At 49.7% G+C, this 21,295-nt stretch overlaps 13 protein-coding genes and 1 long non-coding RNA gene across 31 annotated transcripts in view; 7 read left to right on the top strand and 7 right to left on the bottom strand.

Annotated features, from left to right (window-relative positions):
- Positions 1 to 21,293, bottom strand: part of LOC119843278 (zinc finger protein 850-like) — a 65,241-nt gene extending 43,948 nt beyond the window's left edge. Inside the window, exons 1-2 of one of the 3 annotated variants that reach the window (XM_043496637.1) lie at positions 21,265 to 21,293; positions 19,105 to 19,192 (exon numbers count right to left, since the gene is read on the bottom strand). In XM_043496637.1, the coding sequence (XP_043352572.1) occupies positions 19,105 to 19,128 (24 nt within the window). In that variant the 5' untranslated portion in view covers positions 19,129 to 19,192; positions 21,265 to 21,293. Of the gene's footprint in view, positions 1 to 19,104; positions 19,193 to 19,866; positions 19,920 to 21,264 lie in introns of those variants that run through there. The other 2 variants (XM_043496635.1, XM_043496634.1) reach the window with 2 other exon arrangements.
- Positions 1 to 21,295, top strand: part of LOC119843336 (butyrophilin subfamily 1 member A1-like) — a 1,931,986-nt gene that overhangs the window by 1,674,875 nt on the left and 235,816 nt on the right. The gene's annotated exons all lie outside the window — the stretch shown is intronic.
- Positions 1 to 21,295, bottom strand: part of LOC119843287 (zinc finger protein 850-like) — a 1,467,609-nt gene that overhangs the window by 1,084,132 nt on the left and 362,182 nt on the right. The window lies entirely within an intron of this gene.
- The window catches only part of LOC119843274 (zinc finger protein 850-like), a 1,382,451-nt gene that overhangs the window by 786,338 nt on the left and 574,818 nt on the right, over positions 1 to 21,295 (top strand). The window lies entirely within an intron of this gene.
- The window catches only part of LOC119843356 (zinc finger protein RFP-like), a 1,128,717-nt gene that overhangs the window by 769,142 nt on the left and 338,280 nt on the right, over positions 1 to 21,295 (bottom strand). The window lies entirely within an intron of this gene.
- LOC119843308 (butyrophilin subfamily 1 member A1-like) overlaps positions 1 to 21,295 on the bottom strand; it is a 910,188-nt gene that overhangs the window by 750,380 nt on the left and 138,513 nt on the right. The window lies entirely within an intron of this gene.
- The window catches only part of LOC119843334 (E3 ubiquitin-protein ligase TRIM39-like), a 707,078-nt gene that overhangs the window by 650,443 nt on the left and 35,340 nt on the right, over positions 1 to 21,295 (bottom strand).
- The window catches only part of LOC119843309 (butyrophilin subfamily 1 member A1-like), an 845,206-nt gene that overhangs the window by 594,603 nt on the left and 229,308 nt on the right, over positions 1 to 21,295 (top strand). The gene's annotated exons all lie outside the window — the stretch shown is intronic.
- The window catches only part of LOC119843327 (E3 ubiquitin-protein ligase TRIM11-like), a 790,215-nt gene that overhangs the window by 505,445 nt on the left and 263,475 nt on the right, over positions 1 to 21,295 (top strand).
- LOC119842642 (zinc finger protein 239-like) overlaps positions 1 to 21,295 on the top strand; it is a 1,225,455-nt gene that overhangs the window by 162,980 nt on the left and 1,041,180 nt on the right. The window lies entirely within an intron of this gene.
- Positions 1 to 21,295, top strand: part of LOC119843367 (zinc finger protein 664-like) — a 1,158,238-nt gene that overhangs the window by 14,114 nt on the left and 1,122,829 nt on the right. The gene's annotated exons all lie outside the window — the stretch shown is intronic.
- LOC119843338 (zinc finger protein 850-like) overlaps positions 1 to 21,295 on the top strand; it is a 621,437-nt gene that overhangs the window by 14,114 nt on the left and 586,028 nt on the right. The window lies entirely within an intron of this gene.
- LOC119843276 (zinc finger protein 91-like) lies at positions 11,830 to 19,025 on the bottom strand. 8 transcript variants are annotated; one of them, XM_043496683.1, is made up of 6 exons: positions 18,416 to 18,768; positions 17,788 to 17,901; positions 17,056 to 17,440; positions 15,460 to 16,803; positions 15,208 to 15,291; positions 14,538 to 14,619 (listed from the first exon to the last, which is right to left on the bottom strand). In XM_043496683.1, exons 1-6 carry the CDS (start codon positions 18,570 to 18,572, stop codon positions 14,571 to 14,573), a joined length of 2,133 nt encoding a protein of 710 aa, XP_043352618.1. In that variant the 5' UTR covers positions 18,573 to 18,768; the 3' UTR covers positions 14,538 to 14,570. The 8 variants fall into 8 exon arrangements, 7 of the variants coding, with proteins under 7 accessions (XP_043352623.1, XP_043352618.1, XP_043352619.1 ...); XM_043496684.1 differs by having other exon boundaries at positions 17,056 to 17,437; positions 18,416 to 18,767; XM_043496685.1 differs by having other exon boundaries at positions 17,056 to 17,437; positions 17,719 to 17,901; positions 18,416 to 18,466.
- Positions 14,693 to 15,042, bottom strand: LOC122456649. Its single transcript, XR_006275632.1, has 2 exons — positions 14,956 to 15,042; positions 14,693 to 14,787 (listed from the first exon to the last, which is right to left on the bottom strand). It is a non-coding gene; the product is annotated as an uncharacterized LOC122456649 (long non-coding RNA).

A 21,295-nucleotide genomic window follows, 5' to 3' on the forward strand; every position in this document is an offset into this window, starting at 1 on the left:
ATTCCCTGGCTCCTTGCAGACATGTGGCCGACGTTACTGTTATTTAATCGCACTGGGAATTGGACACATTGGTGCAGTGAGAATTAGCTCCATTGCTGCACATGTGTTTCTCTGAGCCCTGGTGCTCCTTGGCAGCCAGATGCCAGCTCCTAATGAGGTTAAACCAGGAGTAAACAGATACAAATCACAGCCCTGACACCGATGGGGGTGTAAGGGCTCCAACTTTGTCCCATTTTGGCCCCTATCTGAGAGAAATGGTCTCCTGCAGCAATTCCCCTCCCATTAACCAGGCTATGGCCACTGCTGGAATGGCTGATATGGGGAATCAATATCAACAATATTGTTCATACCATTCTAGCTAACTTTGAATGTATGTATGAGCCCGAAAGAAGACGGCAGTCCAGCGACCGTGCGACTGCAAGCTTTCGGGGTTCGTGGAATGTTTCTCGGTCAGGCGCCTTCTGTTGCATGTCAAAGGGAGGTGCCATGACAGACACCTGTGAAAGGAGACACCCCTTTCCCCTATCAAGTGCCTGCAGCTCAGTGCACTAGAAGCCGCAAGTGTGAGGGTTTGAGTCTCATTTCTACAGGCTCTTGCTTGTCTTGCTCTGAACATCCTAATCCTTGTTAGTGATAAAACCCCACATCCCCAGCCTTCAAAAGCAGTTCAGCATTAGACGGGTGCTCTCTGTGCTTTACCATTAAGGTAGCAGGGAGATGTGATGATTTGGGGAATCTGCCTTTACACCTGATGAATGCTGGGTTGCTGTTGTGGGTGGTTGTTAATGTAATTTTGAAGGTCTGTGCATTCCACCGTTTCTGGCAGGGCCTTTCATCTGACACTCACCAGACAGAGGACAATAGGGACGGCTTCACCTAAATGGCTGTGCTTTGACCACACAATTGTTATGTTACTGCAACTAAATCCTAAGGCAGAGGTGGGCAAACTACGGCGGCCCGCGGGACCATCCTGCCCGGCCCCCGAGCTCCTGGCCCGGGAGGCTCGCCCCCGGCCCCTCCCTGCTGTCCCCCTCCCCCGCAGCCTCAGCTCGCTCGCCTCCGCTGCCGGCGCAATGATCTGGTCGGCAGGGCTGGGAGCTCCTGGGGCAGCACAGCTGCAGAAGCCACCGCCTGACCCGGTCTCTGCGCTGCGCGGTGGTGGCAGCAGCACGACTGGCTCCAGGCGGGCGGCATGGCTGTATTGCCACCAGTGCTCCAGTTAGCATGGTAAGGGGCAGGGGGGTTGGATACAGGGCAGGGGAGTTCGGGGGGGGACGGAGAGTCCTAGGGTGGGGGGTGTGGATAAGGGTCAGGGGGTTGAATGGTGGCTGGGGTCCCAGGGCGGGTCAAGAAGGAGAGGGGGTTGGGATGGGGCAGCAGGGGGCAGTCAGGGCAGGGATTCTAGGGGCAGTCAGGGGACAGAGAGAAGGAGTGGTTGGATGGGCAGGGGTCCCAGGGCAGCTGTCAGGAATGAGACAAGGGGTTGGATGGGGTGGCAGGGGTCTGGGGGCAGTCAGGGGAAGGGAACAGGGGTTTGTGGATAGGGCAGGAGTCCTGGGGGGACAGATAGGAGGTGGGGGCCGGGCCACAACCCCCTCCCCTAACCAACCCTCCATACAATTTTCAAAACCCGATGCGGCCCCTAGGCCAAAAAGTTTGCCTGCCCCTGTCCTAAGGGAAATCTGTTTTCCACCTGCCCTCTGCAGGGGGTGGGGGCTGGCGTTGGAGGAATGGCAAAGTTGCCAAGCAGAAGACAGACACCAAGGTCTGATGAAGGAGGAGGGCCTTGTTCTCTCTGTGAAGGCCATGAACAGCATATCACCAGCAGTTATACATTATTGCACAGTTCCTTCTAAGCCGGCACACTGATTGTTAACCGAGAAGCATTACAGAGAACGCATAATTAAAAAAAACCTATCAGGTTAAACTCAGATTCCTGGGTGTGCTTAAGTACCCAGATTGTCTTACGCAAAGGAGTTTGGTGCTGTTGTGTTCACAGCAGACAGATAGAGAAGTTATGTCTTAGAATCCAGAACACACAAGAAATCAAACAGAGAGAGAGAAAACCAGGTTGCTCCCTAAACCACAGCCACACAACTCACCCCACCTTGCTCTAAGCTGGCTGTCTGGAAAACATGGTCAGTGTCTGCTCAGTCGAGTGCTACAGAGCCCCTGTTGCAAGCAGGGCCAAAGAACCTCTCCTCACCTGTGCTCTTGAAGCAAGAGCTTGCAATTCCAAGGGCCTCAGAACAGCACAGGTGCCTACCCACACCTCACAAAGTGACCAGAAGAGGAGCTGGTGCTGCTTACCTTGTAACCCAGTAATTAGTGCGCTCAGCTGTGATGTAGGAGTGCTAGGTTCAATTCCCCCATCTTCTGAAGATGGGAAAGCATGTGAACAGGGATTTTCCAGGTGCATGTTTTAGGCAACAGAACAATTCTCATTCTCACTCCCCCTAGTTCCATGACTCTTCAAATATTTATTCTCAATGGAACAGCTTCAACAGGAGAGAGTGAGGGAGCCCCACCTGAGAATAGCCCATGGCCCATGGTTAGGGCATACTCTTGAGAGATGTGGGAGGCCCATGTCCAAATCTTTTCTCTCCCCTCAGGCAGAGGGGGTATTGAATGCAGGTCTCTAACATCCTGGGTGACTGCTTAATCACTGGGCTGAAACTATACTATGGGCATCTTCCCCACCAGGTCCTCCTTGATTTTAATGGCACCTCTTCCAGGAGAGGTGCTCAGAGCATGCTTACCAGATCTGTCCTCACCGGGTTTCCAGGCAGGGGAGTTGTGCATACCTTCCCCTGGTGTGCAGATCATGCTGGAGCTTTCATGAGAGACAGGCATCCAGATGAGGCATGACGACAACATAAAACTGGAATTTAGAGGCCTAAATCTGGGGTTTAGGCGCTCAACTACCTGTGTAGACCTGGACCATATTTTCTACTGATAACATGAACATAAATTCAGAAGCAAAACCTTTGTTAACATAAAGTAAAACTGCGTCTTGGTGCCCCCCCCATTTGTTAAACTTTGTCACAAACAGGACCCCGAACCCAGCGCCACCCAAGTCCGGCATCTCAGGCCGTCACCTGGATCGCCTGCCCCTACATTTGAACCCATGAGAAACTCTTCTGCCAGGAAATAGCCAGTAGCAATGATGCAACAAAAGAGGAGCTAGAGCCTTGTGTTTAAATACGCCTCTCCTTTTTGTTCTTTATATCTCCATGCACTTCACAACCCTTATCATGAATGAAAAACCACACCCCCACACCAGAGAAGTATCAGACACTTCCACAGCCTAGGGTGCGTGGAGAAGCAGTGTTTGAATGGGGGTGTGAGCAATGCCAGCTGCACCATGCATCCAGATCAGGTTCCCCAGGTGGGTGCAGGAAGAGTGGGGGTACAGGGATTGGCATGAAGGGGGCTCGGTGCAGGGAGCCCACGGGGGCCAATGGCGCCAAAATACAAGTTTACCCAGGGCATCATTTTCCCTAAGGCCGGCCCTGGACATACATGTTGATATAAAGCACAAAGCCCAGTGTGCAGGCTGGATAGTAACATACTACTGTAAGGTCCAGGCTAGCATCAGGCTGACCTACACGGCTCTCCTCACAGGTGTTGGGTTCACACAACCAATTTAAGGGAAAAAAATCCCACATCTGCCTTCAAAATTCAAACATCACATGTGGAAATTAAAGTTCTTTCCCCTCCCATCCCTGGGGTGGCAGGGAGGGAGAGGGAGGAGCTTCCAGATGCTGTAGAGATGAGGTATCCGGCATTGGGTACAGGGGTCCTCCAGGGGCACAGAGATGAGCCAGAAGGCTGGGTAGATGGGAATGGTTCAGGTCATAGGCGCTAGGATGACGGGGGCTAGAGAAGCCCATTTTTGCATTCCCATGGAGCTGTTCCCCCTCATGCCTCAGTGACATTGGCTGACCCAGGATCCTCAGAGTCCCCTTGGATCACAGAGGACAGTGGCAAAGAGTCTGCACAGTCCCTGGGGCAATGAAATTGACTTCTCTGCCTCGGTCACTCAGTGCTCTCTATGGTTTGATAGTCCAGAGACTGCACAGAGTTGAGACCTGATGCAGCCTCCAGGGTCATAAAGAAAGCATGACAGAAAGTCCACAGGAGGAGGTCACAGAGACTGTGATCTAAGGCTAGAGAGGCTGATCTCAGGGCCCCCGGGGAGGGGGTGGAAGTCAGAAAGAGGCGGGGAGCAGGCAGGAGCGCGGGGGAAGGGATGGAATGGGAGTGGGGAGGGAGCAGAGCAGGGGCAGGAAGAAGTGGGGTGGAGACTTAGGGGAAGGGGTGGAGTGGGGGCTGGGCTGGGGCTGAGGGGGAGTTGTCCCAGGCCCCACACCCCCTAGGGATGGCCCTGCCCCTCTCCCCCCGTGTCTCAGGGACACAGTCTGAGCCCCATCTTACCCCCACCACCCAGAGACAGGGTCAGATTCTCGCCCTAGGGATGGAGCCTGGCAGGAAAGTGAAGATCGGGACCTCATCACCAGCATCGATAAATGTCACTTGCCCCCGGTCACAGTCCAGACAAACCCGGATCCTGCTGGGGACCCAACTCAGCGGCAGAGTGGTCGCAGGGGAGGTGAGAGCCCAGAACTGATCCAACACATATCCCACAGCCCAGATCCCCTCTTGGGGCGGATCTCTCCCTTCCTCCTCACAGACTCTCTGGCCACCCCCACAACCCTGCCTCCCCTATCCCCACCTCCACCTCCCAGTAATGTCTCCCGGAGGTGAATCCCTCACAGCCCAGCACGGAGGGTCTCAGTGTCAAATCTCTCAGGGTGTCAGGCAGATGCTGCTGAATTTCTTCCCACTTCACACTTTTCAAATCCTCAGACAGGACAAGGTTGGGATGAGCCGTGTCTGGATCCAGAGTCACATTCGCTGTGGGGGAGAGAGAATCAGAGCGTTAGGGGCAGAGCTCGGCCCTGCGGGAGGCTGGGACCATTTTTCACTCTCCCAAGCAGCCTGTTCTGGCTGGGACAGGCCTGGATCCCAGGGAGCTGCCTTTGTGCTGGGCACCTGAGACTGAGCAGAGCTGTCACTGCAATTCCTCACGCTGTTTCTCATTTGCCTGAAGAAGCTTCAGCTCCCAGCTTCCCCTGCTGGGCCTTCTCCATTCCCAGCAGCAGAGAAACTGGGGTAAAGGAGGAGGATGAGAGCTCTCAATTTAGTATTAAAAGTTCTGTGAATGTCCATAAGAACCCCATAGTCGGAGTTAAGGGTGTTTGGATGCTGCTCTGGGAGAGTGTTTCTGTTCATCAGCGTAGGCATGAACTCAGCGCTAGGGTTGGTGTCAGGAGCTTTTGTGTGACTTCAACTCGGGATCTTCTCTGTATTTCATGATTTCATTGTAGTGCTGGGTGTGTCATGACTGGTGCTGGTTTGGTTGGCAACTTTAGGTACAATGTGTTTTCATGGGAATTTTCTTATAATTTAAAGACAATTTCCACCTGCAACCTCACCCTGTCTGTGTGCTGCTAGGGGTTTATGACATCAGGGCCACCAAGGGAATGAAACCGAACAATGGAAATAGGGAGAGTGCCATATTCCAACTTGTTTCCAATTCAGTCTTTTTATAAATTAGAGAGAGAACTCAATTATCTGAGTTTGACTGGTATTTATTCATTCACTAATTAGTAGCACAGCACATAACAGGAAACTGGAGTCACATGGTGGTGAATCAATTAAGGTGGTTTTCAGGAGATTACAAAGTGATAGTAATCCCAGAAACCAACCGGGCTCCAAATATGAGCTGGGATTCTCCAAGAAGCCCAACTCCCAGTTGAATTTCAGCTCTGAAGCCCTGGGGACTGCACTGGTGTGACAGAGCGGGACTGAGCGTTAGGGCAAACTTCCAACACGCAAATATGGACAGGCCTGCCGCTCTTGTGTTTTAAGTTACACTGGTCATGGAACAGCTTCTGTTCTGTAAAAAGTTCCCTTGTTTCACCAGTGGAAGCTGGGTTTGACAAGGATTCAACTTCTCAGTTAAAGGTTTCCTATCTAGGGTATCTTTAAAGACTTTATTTTTTTGCCTTTCTTGCCACTCTGCCAGCTCATTTATTTTTAATAGCAGGTCCCATACAGTGAAGGCTTTGCAGAGCTGCATGATATAGATACACTTGTGACAGGCAACTTGCACTGAAATTAACCTGTAATTAAAATCTAAAGTTATTGTCCATTAAACTTGACAGCAAGTCAAGTACCTTGTACTCCTGGGCAGCCTCCTCCATGGGAAACACCTTATGAGTGCGGTGAGCCTGGGATCTGTCACACACCACACAGATGGGGGTTTGATCCTCTTCACAGAATAGTTTCAGAGCCTCCTGGTGCCTCTCACACACCCCGTCCCCTCCTGCTCCCTTTGCTGCCTGTAAACTCAGCTTTTTGGTGATTTCTACCATGTTTCCCATCTGCCTGTGGGCCTGAGGTTTCTCTGTTGCACAGTTTCTCTGTACTGAGGGCAGGAGGCGGCTGTGTCGGGTCCCTCCCAGCACTGGCTGATGCAGACTCTGCAGAGATTGTGCCCACAGTCTATAATCACTGGATCCTTAAAATACTCCAGACAGATGAGACAAGCAACTTCATCCTGGAGACGTCCCCACAGGGTTCTCTGAGGCCATGGCTCCCTCTGGGCAGTGTAACAGGGTTGGCTTCATTTTCCTGAGCTCAGAAATATACCCCACTGGCAGCAGCGACTGCGTGTTTCCCTTCCTGGAACTGACTCAGGCTGGTTGCTGAGGAAACAGGCAACTGGTAACATTCCAGCCTGGGAGGCTTAGGTGAGAAATGTACCACTAGGGCCCTTTTGCTCCTGGGCTTCACATCTGCATCCCCCTGTCATAAAGAGCTTGCATGAGCAGGGCTGTGTGTCTGGAGTGATATTTAGGCTTGAAAGAATTATATATATATATGTTTATTTTACATTTTTTTTCAGTATTTATTAAGTTATATTTTCACAGTTGCACAAAAATCTGGATTTCAGCATTCCCCCCCCCCCAATTTTTATCAATTAAATTTTCACAGTTGTGGGAAATTATGGGGGGGATACGACAATAGCAGTTCAGCTGACAATTCTTTAATGATAGCAGACACTGAGATTCAAAAAGTGAGGGCTTTATAACCGTGAAAACACAGACTGTCAAAATCCCCTGTCAAAATATGCAAAGTAATTCTCCTTAAATCAAACTGAATAAGATCTCAAGCAGTGTTGTCCTTAATTTCCATATCTGTAATTTTCATTTATTATCAATTGAAATATATGCCATTGGTTTGTGTGTATACAGCTGTATCTGTGTTTAACAACATTTATGAATAAAAGCTAATCCTTCTACCCCAGTGATATTAAACTCACAGGCTAAAAGCTTGGTTAAGCTGAAATCTATGTTTTCAAGACTTGATTCTCATTTACAATAAGGATGGCTCTGGCTCAGCATAAAGGAGCTGCAGCGTCACCGACTTTCATGATTTTATCATGAGTCTTGCAATATTTGTTGTTTGTTGAAGCCCCACCTCCTGGATGCAGGTGATGAGGTGAGGCTCTAGGCTTCTGTTTTCTAAATAAACGATGTTTATAGCTCTCTTCTTTGCAGAGAAAACTTTAAAATATCACCCCAGTGCAGCCTAAAGCTCTGAGAAAGCAAAAGGCAAATAAAAAACCCATATTATTTCCTATTTATTATTATTAAATCTCATGATTTCAAGGGCCCTTGTGTTTTTTAAATGCCTGGTGTTGGCAGTGCTGTGCCAGTGAGAATTTAGGCCTTAGCTCTCTATCAGTTACCCAGGGCAAGTCCCCTAAAGGAACATCATCATTGATCTAAAACAGCACCGGCAATACAAAGGGGAACAGACAGAGAGGGCAAGCAATGAGACTGCACATGGAGCTGGGCTTTGGGCTCCAAGCAGGACATGGGCACAGGGGGTGAACTAAAAAGATAAAGGAGAATGTTCATTATTTAGATCCTTAGGCCCAGATCCTTAGGCCCAGATCCTCCAAGGTTTGTTCCTAACTCCCATTGACAGTAGTCTAAATACCTTTGAGGATCTGAGACTTAGAATCTCACCTGAAGATAACAGGCCTAGAAACATAAACTGATCAATGGCCATGCAGTACTGACAACACCAAGTGTTCAAAATTCATGAGTTTGGCTGAAGATATAATGAGATCTTTTCTAAAACATATCACTTTGTTTCTGAGTGACGAGGTTTCACTCTCGTCACATTCTCAAGTTTTTCTACTCAACCAAGAGAAAGTAACTCTTCAATGTTTCAAGCTTTTCTGGCAAGAAACTTTCATTTTTAAATGAGATTCTCATGTATTCATATGATTTCAAGAGCTGGGCCTAGGGGCACCATTTCAGATTTTGGTAGGGGAGGGGTTCCCAGGGGTATTTTTTACTGCATCAATAGTCCACAGTCACTTCAAAAGTAGCCCAATCTATTTATTTAACCTTTTTTTTTAATTAACACTACAGTCTATATCTTTAAAAATAATCACTGTGTAGATTATAGATAAATGATGAATGTTAGCAGCATATGGACCTCTAACAAATTTTGGCAGCCAAACCATACAAATTGTTCAGATTAGCTTAGGTTTATGTTCACTGAAGGATTTATACAAATAGTTATAATAAATATAAAGGATTAAGTTAGAAGGAGGTTTCTGGTGTATTGCTGTAAGGATTTGAAAGAGTAAACATCACCTCCATGAAATTTACTGATTGTACTCAAGTTTGTGAGACTCTGCCACCCTCACAAATGTTAAACAGTAAGTACAACAGGAGATATGAATATTTACCAGCTGGAAGAGAAGATACAGCAGAAAGCTGCAAAATGGCTATGTGAGGGTAGCAGCTCCCCAAAAGGTATCTTGGGAAAAGGTCCTAGAATAGAAAAGTGCAGCCCCACTTTGGGGAGATTTGGTAAAATCCCAACATCCCTAGAGGAATTGGTGTTTCTGTGTCACAGCCAATGGACCTGACCCAAAGCCCATTGTTGGCAAAGGAAAGACTCCCAGAGACAGGGGGACTAAATGGTAGAATAATGGCAGTACCCTAGTGTGGCCATTTCACTACAAAATTAGAGAGCTGGAAAAAATTGGAAAGTTTTAGTGTAATTTAAGCAATATCTGTGGTGGTGGAAGCTCATGCTTGTTTCTTCCTAGCAGGGAATGCATATCCCTATCTTGGGACCGGACCACCAGGGCAGCCAGTACATAAACCGCAATGGTTTTGAATGGTGCTGAAAGCACTGGTGGATCACAAGGGACGTTTCACTAACATCAATGTGGGATGGCCAGGAAAGATTCATGATGCTTGTGTCTTCAGGAACTCTGATCTGTTTAAATGGCTGCAGGAAGGGATTTACTTCCCAGACCAGAAAATAACTGTTGGAGATGTTGAAATGCCTATAGTTATCCTTGGGGACCCAGCCTACCCTTTAATGCCCTGGCTCATGAAGCCATACACAGCACCTTAGACAGTAGTAAGGAGCTGTTCAACTATAGGCTGAGCAAGTGCAGAATGGTGGTAGACTGTGCATTTGGATGATTACAGGGTCGCTGGCGCAGTTTACTGACTCGCTCAGACCTCAGCAAAACCAATATTCCCATTGTTATTGCTGCTTGCTGTGTGTTCCACAATCTCTGTGAGAGTAAGGGGGAGATGTTTATGGTGGCGTGGGAGGTTGAAGCAAATCGCCTGGCCGCTGAATACGCGTAGCCAGACACCAGGGAGGTTAGAAGAGCACAGCAGGAAGCGCTGATCATCAGAGAAGCTTTGAAAACCAGTTTCATGATGGGCCAGGGTACTGTGTGACACTTCTGTTTTTTTCTACTTGATGAAAACCCGCCCCCTTGGTTGCCTCTAAATTCCCTGTAAGCCACCCACCCTTCCCCCTTCGATCACAGCTTGCTTGCAAAGGAAATAAAGTCACTATCATTTAAAAAACATGTATTCTTTATTAATTGATTATAAAAATAGGGAGATAACTTGCAAGGTAGCCAGGGTGGGGTGTGGGAGGAAGGCAGGAGGGAAGGAAAAGGCCACTTTAAAACTTCTTGAATGACAGCCTTCTGTTGCTTGGGCTGTCCACTGGGTGGAGTGGTTGGGTGCCCGGAGCCTCCCCCCCCTCGTGTTCTTGGGCGTCTGGGTGAGGAACCTATGGAACTTGGGGAGGAGAGAGGTGATTAAATAAGGACTGCAGCGGCAGTCTGTGATCCTGCTGCCGTTCATGAACCTCCACCAGAGGCTGGAGCACGTTTGTTTGATCCCGCAGTAGCCCCAGTGTTGCCTCATGCCTCCTCTGATCTTCCTGCCACCACCTCTCCTCACGTTCATTGGCTACATTCCTATACTCTGCTATTATGTCCCTCCACACATTCTGCTGAGCTCTGTCAGTGCCAGACGACTGCATGAGCTCAGAGAACATTTCATAGCACGTTCATTATTTTTGCCGCCTTAGCTGAGATAGCCTTTGGGACGGAGGAGGGAGGCTTGAAACATTTGCAGCTGCTGGAGTGAAAAAAGGGAGTGAAGTATTTAAAAAGATACATTTTACAGAACAATGGCTATATTCTTTCACAGTGAACAAAACTATTCACATTACATAGCACATGTGATTTTGGTACAAGGTCACATTTTGCATCTTATATTGAGTGCCTACAGCTTTGGTGTCAGAGATCACACACGTGGTGCCGGGCAACAGAATTCGGCTTGCAGGTGGCCATGGTAAGCCATAGTCTTTCAGCTTCTGCAACCTTCATAACAGCAGCGCCCTCCTCTCCCATACCAAGCAAAGCACGTTGAGTTGGCCATTTAATGCTACGGTTTTCCTGTTAACGTGCAGCAGCAAAAACCAAACTAACCCCCCCACCCCCGCCATCCATTTCTCTGGGATGATTGCGTTATCCCTCCCCGCACCGTGTGGCTGGTATCAGGGAAGATCCCTGCTAGCCAAACATGAACAGTTCAGCGCCAAAGCTCCCCCCTACCGCATGGCTAACTGCGGGGAGGATTTCCTTTCAGCTACAGGCAAACAGCCCAGTAGGAATGGCTACCTCTCAATGTCCCCTTAATTAAATTCCCCTATTTCAACTAGGTTACCATGAATGATATCACTCTCCTGAGGATAACACAGAGAGATAAAGAATGGATGTTGCTTGAATGCCAGCAAACACCGGGACCATATGCTGCCAGGCTTTGTCATGCAATGATACCAGATTACTTGCTACTAGCATGGCGTGGTAAAGTGTCCTACCATGGAGGACGGAATAAGGCTGCTGTCCCAAGAAACCTTCTACAAAGGCTTTTAGAGTACCTCCAGGTGAGCTTCATCGAGATGTCCCTGGAGGATTTCCGCTCCATCCCCAGACATGTTAACAGACTTTTCCAGTAGCTGTACTGGTCACGAATGCATCCCCAGTCCTCAGGGCTACTTAATCATTACAAAATGCTAGCTTTTATAACATGTATTATATTTAAAAAGGTACACTCACCAGAGGTCCCTTCTCCGGCTTGGTTGGGTTGGGAGGGTATTTCAGTCAGGGTGATAAAAAGATCTGGGGAGAATGGTGTGCTGTGTGCTCTCCTCAAGCTCGTCCCCCTCCTCCTCATCTTCCCCGTCCGCAAAATCCTCAGGCGTGGCGGAGAATACCCCATTATCGGAGTCCATGGACAGGAGTGAGGTAGTGGTGGCGGCCCCACCTAGAATTGCATGCAGCTCAGCATAGAAGCGGCATGTCTGGGGCTCTGTCCCGGAGTGTCCGTTTGATTCTTTGATTTTCTGGTACGCTTGTCTGAGCTCCTTAAGTTTCATACCATACTGTGTTGCGTCCCTGCTGTAGCCTCTGTCCCTCATGGCCTGGGAGATTTTTTGAAATGTTTTGGCATTTCGTCTTTTGGAACGTAGTTCTGATAGTTCTCTCCATAATGCGATCAGATCCAGTCCCTCCCATTCGGTACATACTGGAGCTCTTTTTCGATTCTGGGACTGCATGGTCACCTGTGCTGATGAGCTCGCCTGGCCAAACAGGAAATGAGATTCAAAAGTTCCCGGGGCTTTTCCTGTCCACCTGGCCAGTGCATCCGAGTTCAGAGTGCTGTCCAGAGCGGTCATAATGGTGCACTGTGGGATAGCTCCCAGAGCCAATACCTTTGAATTGCATCCACACTAACCCTAATTTGAAACAGCGGTGTCGATTTCAGCACTAATCCCCTCATTGGGGAGGAGTACAGAAATTGGTTTTAAGATCCCTTTATGTCGAAAAAAATGGCTTTGTTGTGTGGACAGGTGCAGGGTTAATTCGATTTAACACTGCTAAATCCAACATAAACTCGTAGTGTAGACCAAGCCTTAGCAATTGGCAGAAAAAGTAGCAGCACTGAGTGGACTTCTAGCCTCTAAAGGTCTTAATTGCTTTATTTTTGAGTGCACTTATATAATTAAAATCATCTATGTTTCTAAGTTACACTTTCCTGATAAAGAGATTTCACTACAGTACTTGTATGAGGTGAATTGAAAAATACTATTTTTATTTTGAATGTTTATAGTACAAATATTTGTCATTAAAAATAATATAAGGTGAGCACTGTACACTTTCTATTCTTTATTGTGAGAAATCAACATATGAGAAAATGCAGAAAAACATCCAAAAACGTTGAACAAATTCCAATTGGTATTCTATTGTTTTACAATGTAATTCATCGAGATTAATTTTTCTAACCCCGATTAATTTTTTTGAGTTAATCATGCGAGTTAACTGCAATTAATCAACAGCACTACTATCTTCTTCCAGTTTTTTAACAATACCAGTTTACGTTTCAAAGTTCTAGTCTATATTACTTGGAGTGGCCCAAATACCATTTACACCCTTTTCTAACATGTCTCTAAAGGTTGAATCTGGGTCAATTAGCCTGCAAGGTTCTTAACTCTTTCGGACCAGGTGTCACAGAAGTTTAGATTGTGTGAATTCTCCCATGTTTAATGAGGTGTGATCTCTGTGTACAACTTTTGCTCAGTCCAAGAACTTATGGAGTCTTGTGGATTCCTTGATGTAAAACAAAGACTGATCAGTTTCTGAAATGTTTCCCACAATCTAAGCCAGGGGTGGCCAAACTATGGGCCACGGGCCACATCCGGCCCGCGGGACTGTCCTGACCGGCCCGCCTGAGCTCCTGGCGGGGGAGGCTGCTCCCAGCCCCTCCCCCGCCTTCCTCGCTCTCCCGGAGCCTCAGCGCACAGTGCAGGCAGCACTCTGGGAGGATGGGGCTGTGCGCTTCTCCGGGAGAGTGGTGCAGCATGTCTGGCTCCTGCCGGGCCACCAGCAGCATGGTAAGGGGGCCGGGGCTGGGGGGTTGGATAAGGGGCAGGGAGTCCCGGGGGGCAGGGGGTTGTTGGATGGGTGGAGGTTTTGGGGGGGGCGGTCAGGGGACGGGGAACATGGGGGGATTGGATAGGTGTGGCAGTCCCTGGGGCCTGTCAGGGGGCAGGGTGTGGATAGGGGTCAGGGTAATCAGGGGAGAGGGAGCACGGGGGATTGGGAAGACGGTGGGGCCCTGGGGGGGTGGTTTCGGGCAGGGGCCCGTGGAGGGGGCAGTTAAGGGACAAGGAGCAGGGCGGTTTAGATAGGTGATGAGGTCCTGGGGGGTGGTTAGGGGTCGGGGGAGTCTCTGGATGGGGCGGTCAGGGGACAAGGAGCAGGAGGGGTTGGATGGGTCAGGGATACTGAGGGGGGGCAGCCAGGAAGCAGGAAGTGGGAGGGGGTCAGATGTGGGGGCCAAGCTGTTTGGGGAGGCACAGCCTTCCCTGACTCGGCCCTCCATGCAAGTTTTCAACCCCGATGTGGCCCTCGGGTCAAAAAGTTTGCCCACCCCTGGTCTAAACACTTATCGGGTCTCTCTTCAGTGTGGATTGCCTGATGTTTAACTAGGTCTGACCTCTGTATGAAATTTTTTCCACAGTCTCAGCACTTATGGAGTCTCCCTCTTTTGAGGATTGCCTGATAATTAAGAAGCCTTGACCATGGTATGAAACATTCTACATAGTTTGAGCACTTGTGGGGTCTCCTGTGTGGATTCTCTGATGTAAAACATGGACTGAGCTCCTTATAAAACTTTCCCCACGCTTATAGGATCTCTCTCCTCTGGATTAGCTGATGTTTAACAAGGTCTGACCTATGTAGAAAACTTTTTCCAGTCTGAGCACTGATGTGGTCTCTCTCCTGTGTGGATCCTCTGAGTGTTATAAGATTCAATCTTTGTGTGAAACTTTTCACATGGTCCAAACACCTATAGGGTCTCCCTCCTGTGTGAATTGCCTGATTTGAAACAAGTTCTGACCTCCATTTAAAAGGTCTTTCACAGGCTAAGCAGTTATGGGGTCACTCCTCTGTGTAGATTCTCTGATGTAAAACAAGGGGTGACATCTATTTGAAACATTTTTCTATAGTCTAAGCACTTACGGGGGTCTCTCTTGTGTGTGGACTGCCTGATCTTTAGAAGGGCTAATCTGTTTCTGAAACCTTTCCAAGAGTGTTATGGTCTCCCTCTTGTATGGATTGCTTGATGTTTAACAAGGTGGGACCTCTGTATGAAACTTTCCCCACAGTCTAAGCACTTATGGGGTCTCCCTCCAGTGTGGACTTCTTGATGTATAACAAGGTCTGACCTCCGTGTGAAACTCTCCCCACAGTCTAAGCACTTATGGGGTCTCTCTCCTGTGTGGATTGCCTGATGTCTAACAAGATGGGACCTCTGGATAAAACTTTTCCCACACTCTAAGCACTTATGGGGTCTCTCTCCAGTATGGATTGCCTGATGTTTAACAAGATCTGACCTCCGTATGAAACTTTTTCCACAGATTAAGCACTTATAGGCTCTCTCTCCAGTGTGGATTGCCTGGTGTCTAACAAGGCGGCACCTTTGTATGTAACTTTTTCCACAGATTAAGCATTTATGGGGTCTCTCTCCAGTGTGGATTGCCTGATGATTAAGTAGGGTTGACCGCATTATGAAACTTTTTCCACAGTCTAAGCACTTATGGGGTCTCTCTCCACTGTGGACTGCTTGATGTTTAATAAGGTGGGACCTCTGTATGAAACTTTTCCCACAGTCTAAGCACTTATGGGGTCTCTCTCCAGTGTGGATTGCCTGATGTTTAACAAGGTGGGACCTCTGTATGAAACTTTTCCCACAGTCTAAGCACTTATGGGCTCTCTCTCCAGTGTGGATTGCCTGATGTCTAACAAGGCAGGACCTCTGTATGAAACTTTTCCCACAGACTAAGCACTTATGAAGTCTCTCTCCTGTGTGGATTGCCTGATGTTTAATAAGGTCTGACCTCCGTATAAAACTTTTCCCACAGTCCAAGCACTTATGGGCTCTCTCTCCAGTGTGGATTGCCTGATGTCTAACAAGTTGGGACCTCTGTATGAAACTTTTCCCACAGTCTAAGCATTTGTAGGGACTCTCTCCTGTGTGGATTGCCTGATGTGCCATAAGATTTGACCTTTGTGTGAAATTTTTCCCACAGTCCAAACATTTATGGGATTTCCTTCCTGTGTGGATTATCTGATGTTTAGCAAGGCCTGAACTCTGTATGAAACTTTTTCCACAGATTAAGCACTTATGGGGTCTCTCTCCAGTGTGGATTGCCTGATGATCAAGTAGGACTGATCGCTGTATGAAACTTTTTCCACAATCTAAGCATTTATGAGGTCTCTCTCCAGTGTGAACTGCTTGATGTTTAACAAGGTCTGACCTCCGTATGAAACTTTTTCCACAGATTAAGCACTTATGGGGTCTCTCTCCAGTGTGGATTGCCTGATGATCAAGTAGGCTTGATCGGTGTATAAAACTTTTTCCACAATCTAAGCACTTATGAGGTCTCTCTCCAGTGTGGACTGCTTGATGTTTAACAAGGTCTGACCTCCGTATGAAACTTTTCCCACAGTCTAAGCACTTATAGGGTCTCTCTCCAGTGTGGACTGCTTGATGTATAACAAGGTCTGACCTCCGTGTGAAACTTCTCCCACAGTCTAAGCACTTATAGGGTCTCTCTCCTTTGTGGATTGCCTGATGTCTAACAAGGTGTGACCTCCGTATGAAACTTTTCCCACAGTCTAAGCACTTATGAGGTCTCTCTCCTGTGTGGATTGCCTGATGACTAAGTAGCGTTGACCTCCGTATGAAATTTTTCCCACAGTCTAAGCACTTATGGGGTCTCTCTCCTGTGTGGATTCGATGATGTAAAACAAGGTATGATCTAAGTATGAAGCTTTTCCCACAGAGTAAGCACTTGTGGGGTCTCTCTTCAGTATGGATTGCTTGATGTTTAACATGGTCTAACTTCCATATGAAACATTTCCCACAGATTAAGCACTTATGGGGTCTCTCTCCAGTGTGGCGTTCCTGATGTAAAACAAGGTGTGACCTCCGTATGAAACTTCTCCCACAGTCTAAGCACTTATGGGGTCTCTCTCCTGTGTGGATTGCCTGATGTCTAACAAGGTGTGACCTCCGTATGAAACTTTTCCCACAGTCTAAGCACTTATGAGGTCTCTCTCCTGTGTGGATTGCCTGATGATTAAGTAGGGTTGACCTCTGTATGAAACTTTTCCCACAGTCTAAGCACTTATGGGGTCTCCCTCCAGTGTGGCGTTCCTGATGTAAAACAAGATGTGACCTCCGTATGAAACTTCTCCCACACTCTAAGCACTTATGGGGTCTTTCTCCTGTGTGGATTGCCTGATGTCTAACAAGATGGGACCTCTGGATAAAACTTTTCCCACACTCTAAGCACTTATGGGGTCTCTCTCCTGTGTGCATTCGATGATGTAAAACAAGGTCTGATCTAAGTATGTAACTTTTCCCACAGAGTAAGCACTTGTGGGCTCTCTCTCCAGTGTGGGTTGCTTGATGTTTAACATGGTCTATCTTCCATATGAAACGTTTTCCACAGATTAAGCACTTATGGGGTCTCTCTCCAGTGTGGCGTTCCTGATGTAAAACAAGGTGTGACCTCCGTATGAAACTTTTTCCACAGTCTAAGCACTTATGGCGTCTCTCTCCTGTGTGGATTGCCTGATGTCTAACAAGGTGTGACCTCCGAACGAAAGTTTTTCCACAGTCTAAGCACTTATGGGGTCTCTCTCCTGTGTGGATTGCCTGATGTATAAGAAGGTTTGACCTCCGTATGAAACTTTTTCCACAGTCTAAGCACTTGTGGGGTCTCTCTCCTGTGTGGATTCGATGATGTAAAACAAGTTGTGACCTCCATATGAAACTTTTTCCACAGTTTAAGCACTTATGAGGTTTTCCCACAAAGGTCCCCTGTGATTCCCTGTGTCCAGGAACCTCCTGCTGTTGATTCCCCTCCTCCTTTTCACTCATTCTCTCATCACCTGCTGGGACAGAGAGACAATCCAGACAGGAGTCATTGTGCTGGGGAGAAATTAAGAGGAATAGCACCGAGGGAAAACCTAACATACTAAAGCTGCACAGATGGAGCAATTGGATTCTACCTCCAAATCCCACCCAAACTTTCACAGACAAGGAACGTTGGAAAGGAAACAGGTAAACAGGTTACCTGCAGGTAACAGGACATGTGGGAAACAATGTCAGTGACAGCTGCTGACTGCACCCCTGCCCTGGGTGAGATGAGGAAGGAACTGAGGGCACTTACTGATACCACATTTCTGGGATTCTCAATTTTTTCCTTCATTCCCCAGAATGTTTCTGTGTCAGTCCTCACCTGTGTGGGTGACTCTTGGGATCTCTCTTTCCTCACCGGCCTGGAGATCGGGCACCCACGGTTCTTCCCCTCGTTCCAGTTGGGTGATCAGGTCAGGTTTGGGAAGGGGGAATCCTGTGCAGGTGGTCAATTCAGATCAGATGAGGGTGTGGAGGACTAAGAGAGCGTTTGTCAGAAAGGATATTCCGTGGGCGGTACCTGTCCCTGTGCTGTGCTGGGGAATGTGGAATCTAAGAGGATGGGAACATGGTCACCGAGTCCCCTCGGGCGATCACGATATCTGGGGAGGTGAGGGGAATTGTGACACACAGCCAGCTCCAGTGTTAAACCCCTGCCTATTTCTAAATCTGCGGAGCCCAGAGCCCTCCACATGGCTGGAGCTGTTCCCAAGAAGGAGGGAGAAGAGGGATTCTGTGTGCGACCGAGAAATAACACAGACAGGACAATACAAGAGTTCTTCACCTTGCAAGCTACGGGGTTCTGGTGGGGATGATTTAGTATGTGCCTTACGTTTTGATACCCTGGTCTCATTGGAGCGTGATGAGGGAAGAACCTCAGCGGTGTCAGACACGCAAACCCTCCCCCCATCCCGCAGCTTCCAATAACCAATGGGCCATGAATGCCTTACCCAGCGAGGTCACGATCTCATAGTTCTCCTGCATGACGTTCCTGTAGAGGGCTCTCTGAGCGGGGTCCAGCAGAGCTCCCTGCCTCTTGGTGAAATACACAGCCACCTCCTCGAAAGTCACCAGCATCTGGAACAACAAAAGTTGCCCACTCAGCATCTGCTGTCCCAGCCACAATCCCACTAGTTATGGGGGAGGAGGGCTAGAGAAGCAGAATCCTCCCCCCACCCTGCTCAGAGCAGCCAGGAGGCTCCAGGGGGTGGGGAGGTGAGAACTTCTTTCTTGCCCCCCCACCCCACCCCAGAAGACAGAGCAGGGCAGGGTCTTCACATTTCCCACACACACGCCAGCCACAGGCTGATACGGGAAGCAGAGCTCTGTGCCAGAGCCAGGGACAGGGACAGAAACCCTGACAGCTTCCCTTTGAATTTCACAGCAGCCTCTGGTCAGTGGGTTCAGGCTCCAGCACTGGGAACCTGGTCAGTTTTCCCAGCCCTGCCCAGGGGGCTGTTCCCTGTTTCAGAAATGGGGGAATGTTCCCCCTCCCCCTACCACCAATGGGCCTGTTCAGAGAATCAGGCCCAGGTTGATCATGCTCCAGCAGGTTTATCACATCCCGTCCCACCCTATGGGATTAACCCCTCTACACTACCCCTCTCCCACCACCAAAAGCTCCCTGAAAATCCCCTACCTGAGCGGGCTTCATCACAGCCATTTCCCTGCCCTGTCCCCTGGAAGACGGGATGATCTGGAGCAAAACGTAGACGCGATTCCTCAGCCTGTCAGAGGAGCCCGGAGATTGGGCAAATTTCATAAGGGGCTGGAGTCCATGTCACTCCCCGATTCCCCCCAGATGCTCTCCCTGCAGACAGACGCTCTGATTCTATGACTCTGCCATGCTGGGAACAAACCCAGTTAGTTCATTACCACCCCAGCCCCCCCTTCCCCGCCTCCCATTCAAACTAAACCCATCAAGTCCCTTCTAAACTTCCCCAGAACAGCATCTCTGAGCCAAACGCTGGAAAAAGAGCAGAATCAAAGGAGTCACTTCAGGGTACTGCCCCACAGCGTATTGTGACCTCCTCTAGCTCTCCTCCATCTCCCTAAGGAGTACGGTGAACAACTGGCTTTTCCTCTGTCAGCTCCTGGCCTTGTTCCCAGGAAAGCTGACTGCCCCAGGGGTTCAGGGAATGAATCTGGGCAGGGCTGGGAGGTGGGAAACCCCCTCCCCAATTCTTGCTCCTGCTGCCCTTCAAGTCTCTTCCTCCCCCTTTTTATCATCTTCCCTCTCCTTGGAGAACTGGTGAATGCCCCACTGTCTTGGGCATTTGCTCTCATGAAGCAGCTCAGCCACTGAACTGGTAACGGGGGTTGAACCTGGCTGTGTCACTGAGGACAGCAGCTCTGGGATTCACAGACACAGGGAGCCCCTCCCCATGTAGGCCAAACTCACCAGCTGGTCCCTGAAAGGGGCCCTTTGTGCAGAGTCATTTCCCTGCCTGGTTCCAGCCCTTTCCCCAGGTCTCTCCATCATCTGCAGGGTCTGGCTCATGTACCCTAGAGGCTGACTCCAGCCCCTGGGCTGGTCTCAGAGGGGTGTGATGAAGCAGGATTGTTCTTAATGTTTTCTCTGTATCCTGTGTGTGCCTCAGTTTTCCCATGTGTTACTCAAGTATCAACCTGGAGGGATACAGGGGTGTGATCATTGCAGAGACCTCTAGAGGGTAGGTGTCACTGCAGAGTGGCTGCCTGGACACATAGAATGGCCAAAATTCGGTATCCTGGCAAGCGATGGCCAGAGCCCGTCCTCTGCAAGAAGCCAGCTGAAGGTGTGGGAGAACAAAGAGAGGGGGAGGCTTGTTTTCCTGGGAAAGGGAGAAAGTACGGAGGAGGGGCAGCTGGATGTCACTGAGGATGCGGGGCTGGAAGCGGGTCAGTCTCCTGGTTTGGGACTCAGTGGGGAGAGCCCAGGGCTCGGGACTCTGGATTCCCCCCCAGATGGACTTTGGTGAATGCTCCTGATTTCTGTGCTAACAAGCTCTGTTCTACGCCGCCTTCCCAGGAACCAATAAACCCTCCTGTTTTTCAAGCTGGCTGAGAGTCACAGCTGAGTGTGTGGGGGGGGGAAGGTGGGGTGCATGGCCCCTGTGAGGAGCGTGTCAGGCTTCTCTTTAGGCTCCCCCCAGGGTTCAGGCTGGGCCATGCACCCTCCTTGGGCTCTGGGGCCAGGGAGGCTGGGGCCACACACTCAGCGGGTGGGGGGGAAGTTGGGGTGCTCAGGGGCTGGGGTCCTACACCTATGGGGGGCAGAAACTCGCCTCCCCCATCGCTAGATTCACCCCCAGCCATCTGTACCCCTGGCTCCTAATCCCAGGCGGGGGTTGAAATAATCTGTACAGTGGGGGGGGGGGGTGAGAGCCATTGAACCAAACTGTAAACCCCAGATAGGATGGAAACCCCTTCAAGGGGGGAGGGGGGCAGAGCCCCACCAGCCTAGATCCAGCGCCTGTGTTGCCCCCCCCGGCCCTAATTGTACCCCTCGGCCCCGCTCCTTCCCCGGCCCCCCACCCTGCATTCAGTTTCGCCCCGCCACCTTCTGCCCCTCCCTATTTGCCCCCCTCAGATCTCCCTGAGCTGCAGCCTCCGTCCGCCCCAGCCCGGCCCGGGGATGGGACAGGGAAACACAGCAGCCGATGCGGGAGGGGTGGGAAGTGATCCTGCCCCCGCCCCGCAAACAACAGGAGCCGGCGGCAGCTTTCCTGGGCCCGGGGCAGGGAATCGCAGCCAGCGCCGCGGGGAGCAGCCTGGGGCCAAACCCTCCCCCTGCAGCCCGGGGGCGGGTCTCTCTTACCTTCCCTCCGAGCGGGGCCCCCCGGGGCAGG

The sequence above is a fragment of the Dermochelys coriacea genome, chromosome 14 (assembly GCF_009764565.3).
Source record: "Dermochelys coriacea isolate rDerCor1 chromosome 14, rDerCor1.pri.v4, whole genome shotgun sequence".
Taxonomy (NCBI): domain Eukaryota; kingdom Metazoa; phylum Chordata; order Testudines; family Dermochelyidae; genus Dermochelys; species Dermochelys coriacea.

Bases quoted from the DNA above. Each gene is read 5' to 3' on its own strand.
- LOC119843276 (XM_043496683.1), bottom strand. From the start codon at position 18,572: ATGCTGAGTGGGCAACTTTTGTTGTTCCAGATGCTGGTGACTTTCGAG. The intron at 17,441-17,787 runs GTGAGGACTGAC...TCTCTGTCCCAG, and splicing joins CCCAAGAGTCACCCACACAG to CAGGTGATGAGAGAATGAGT. The intron at 15,292-15,459 runs GTCCCAACTTGT...TTTCATACAGAG, and splicing joins GGGAAAAGTTTCATACAGAG to GTCCTGCCTTGTTAGACATC.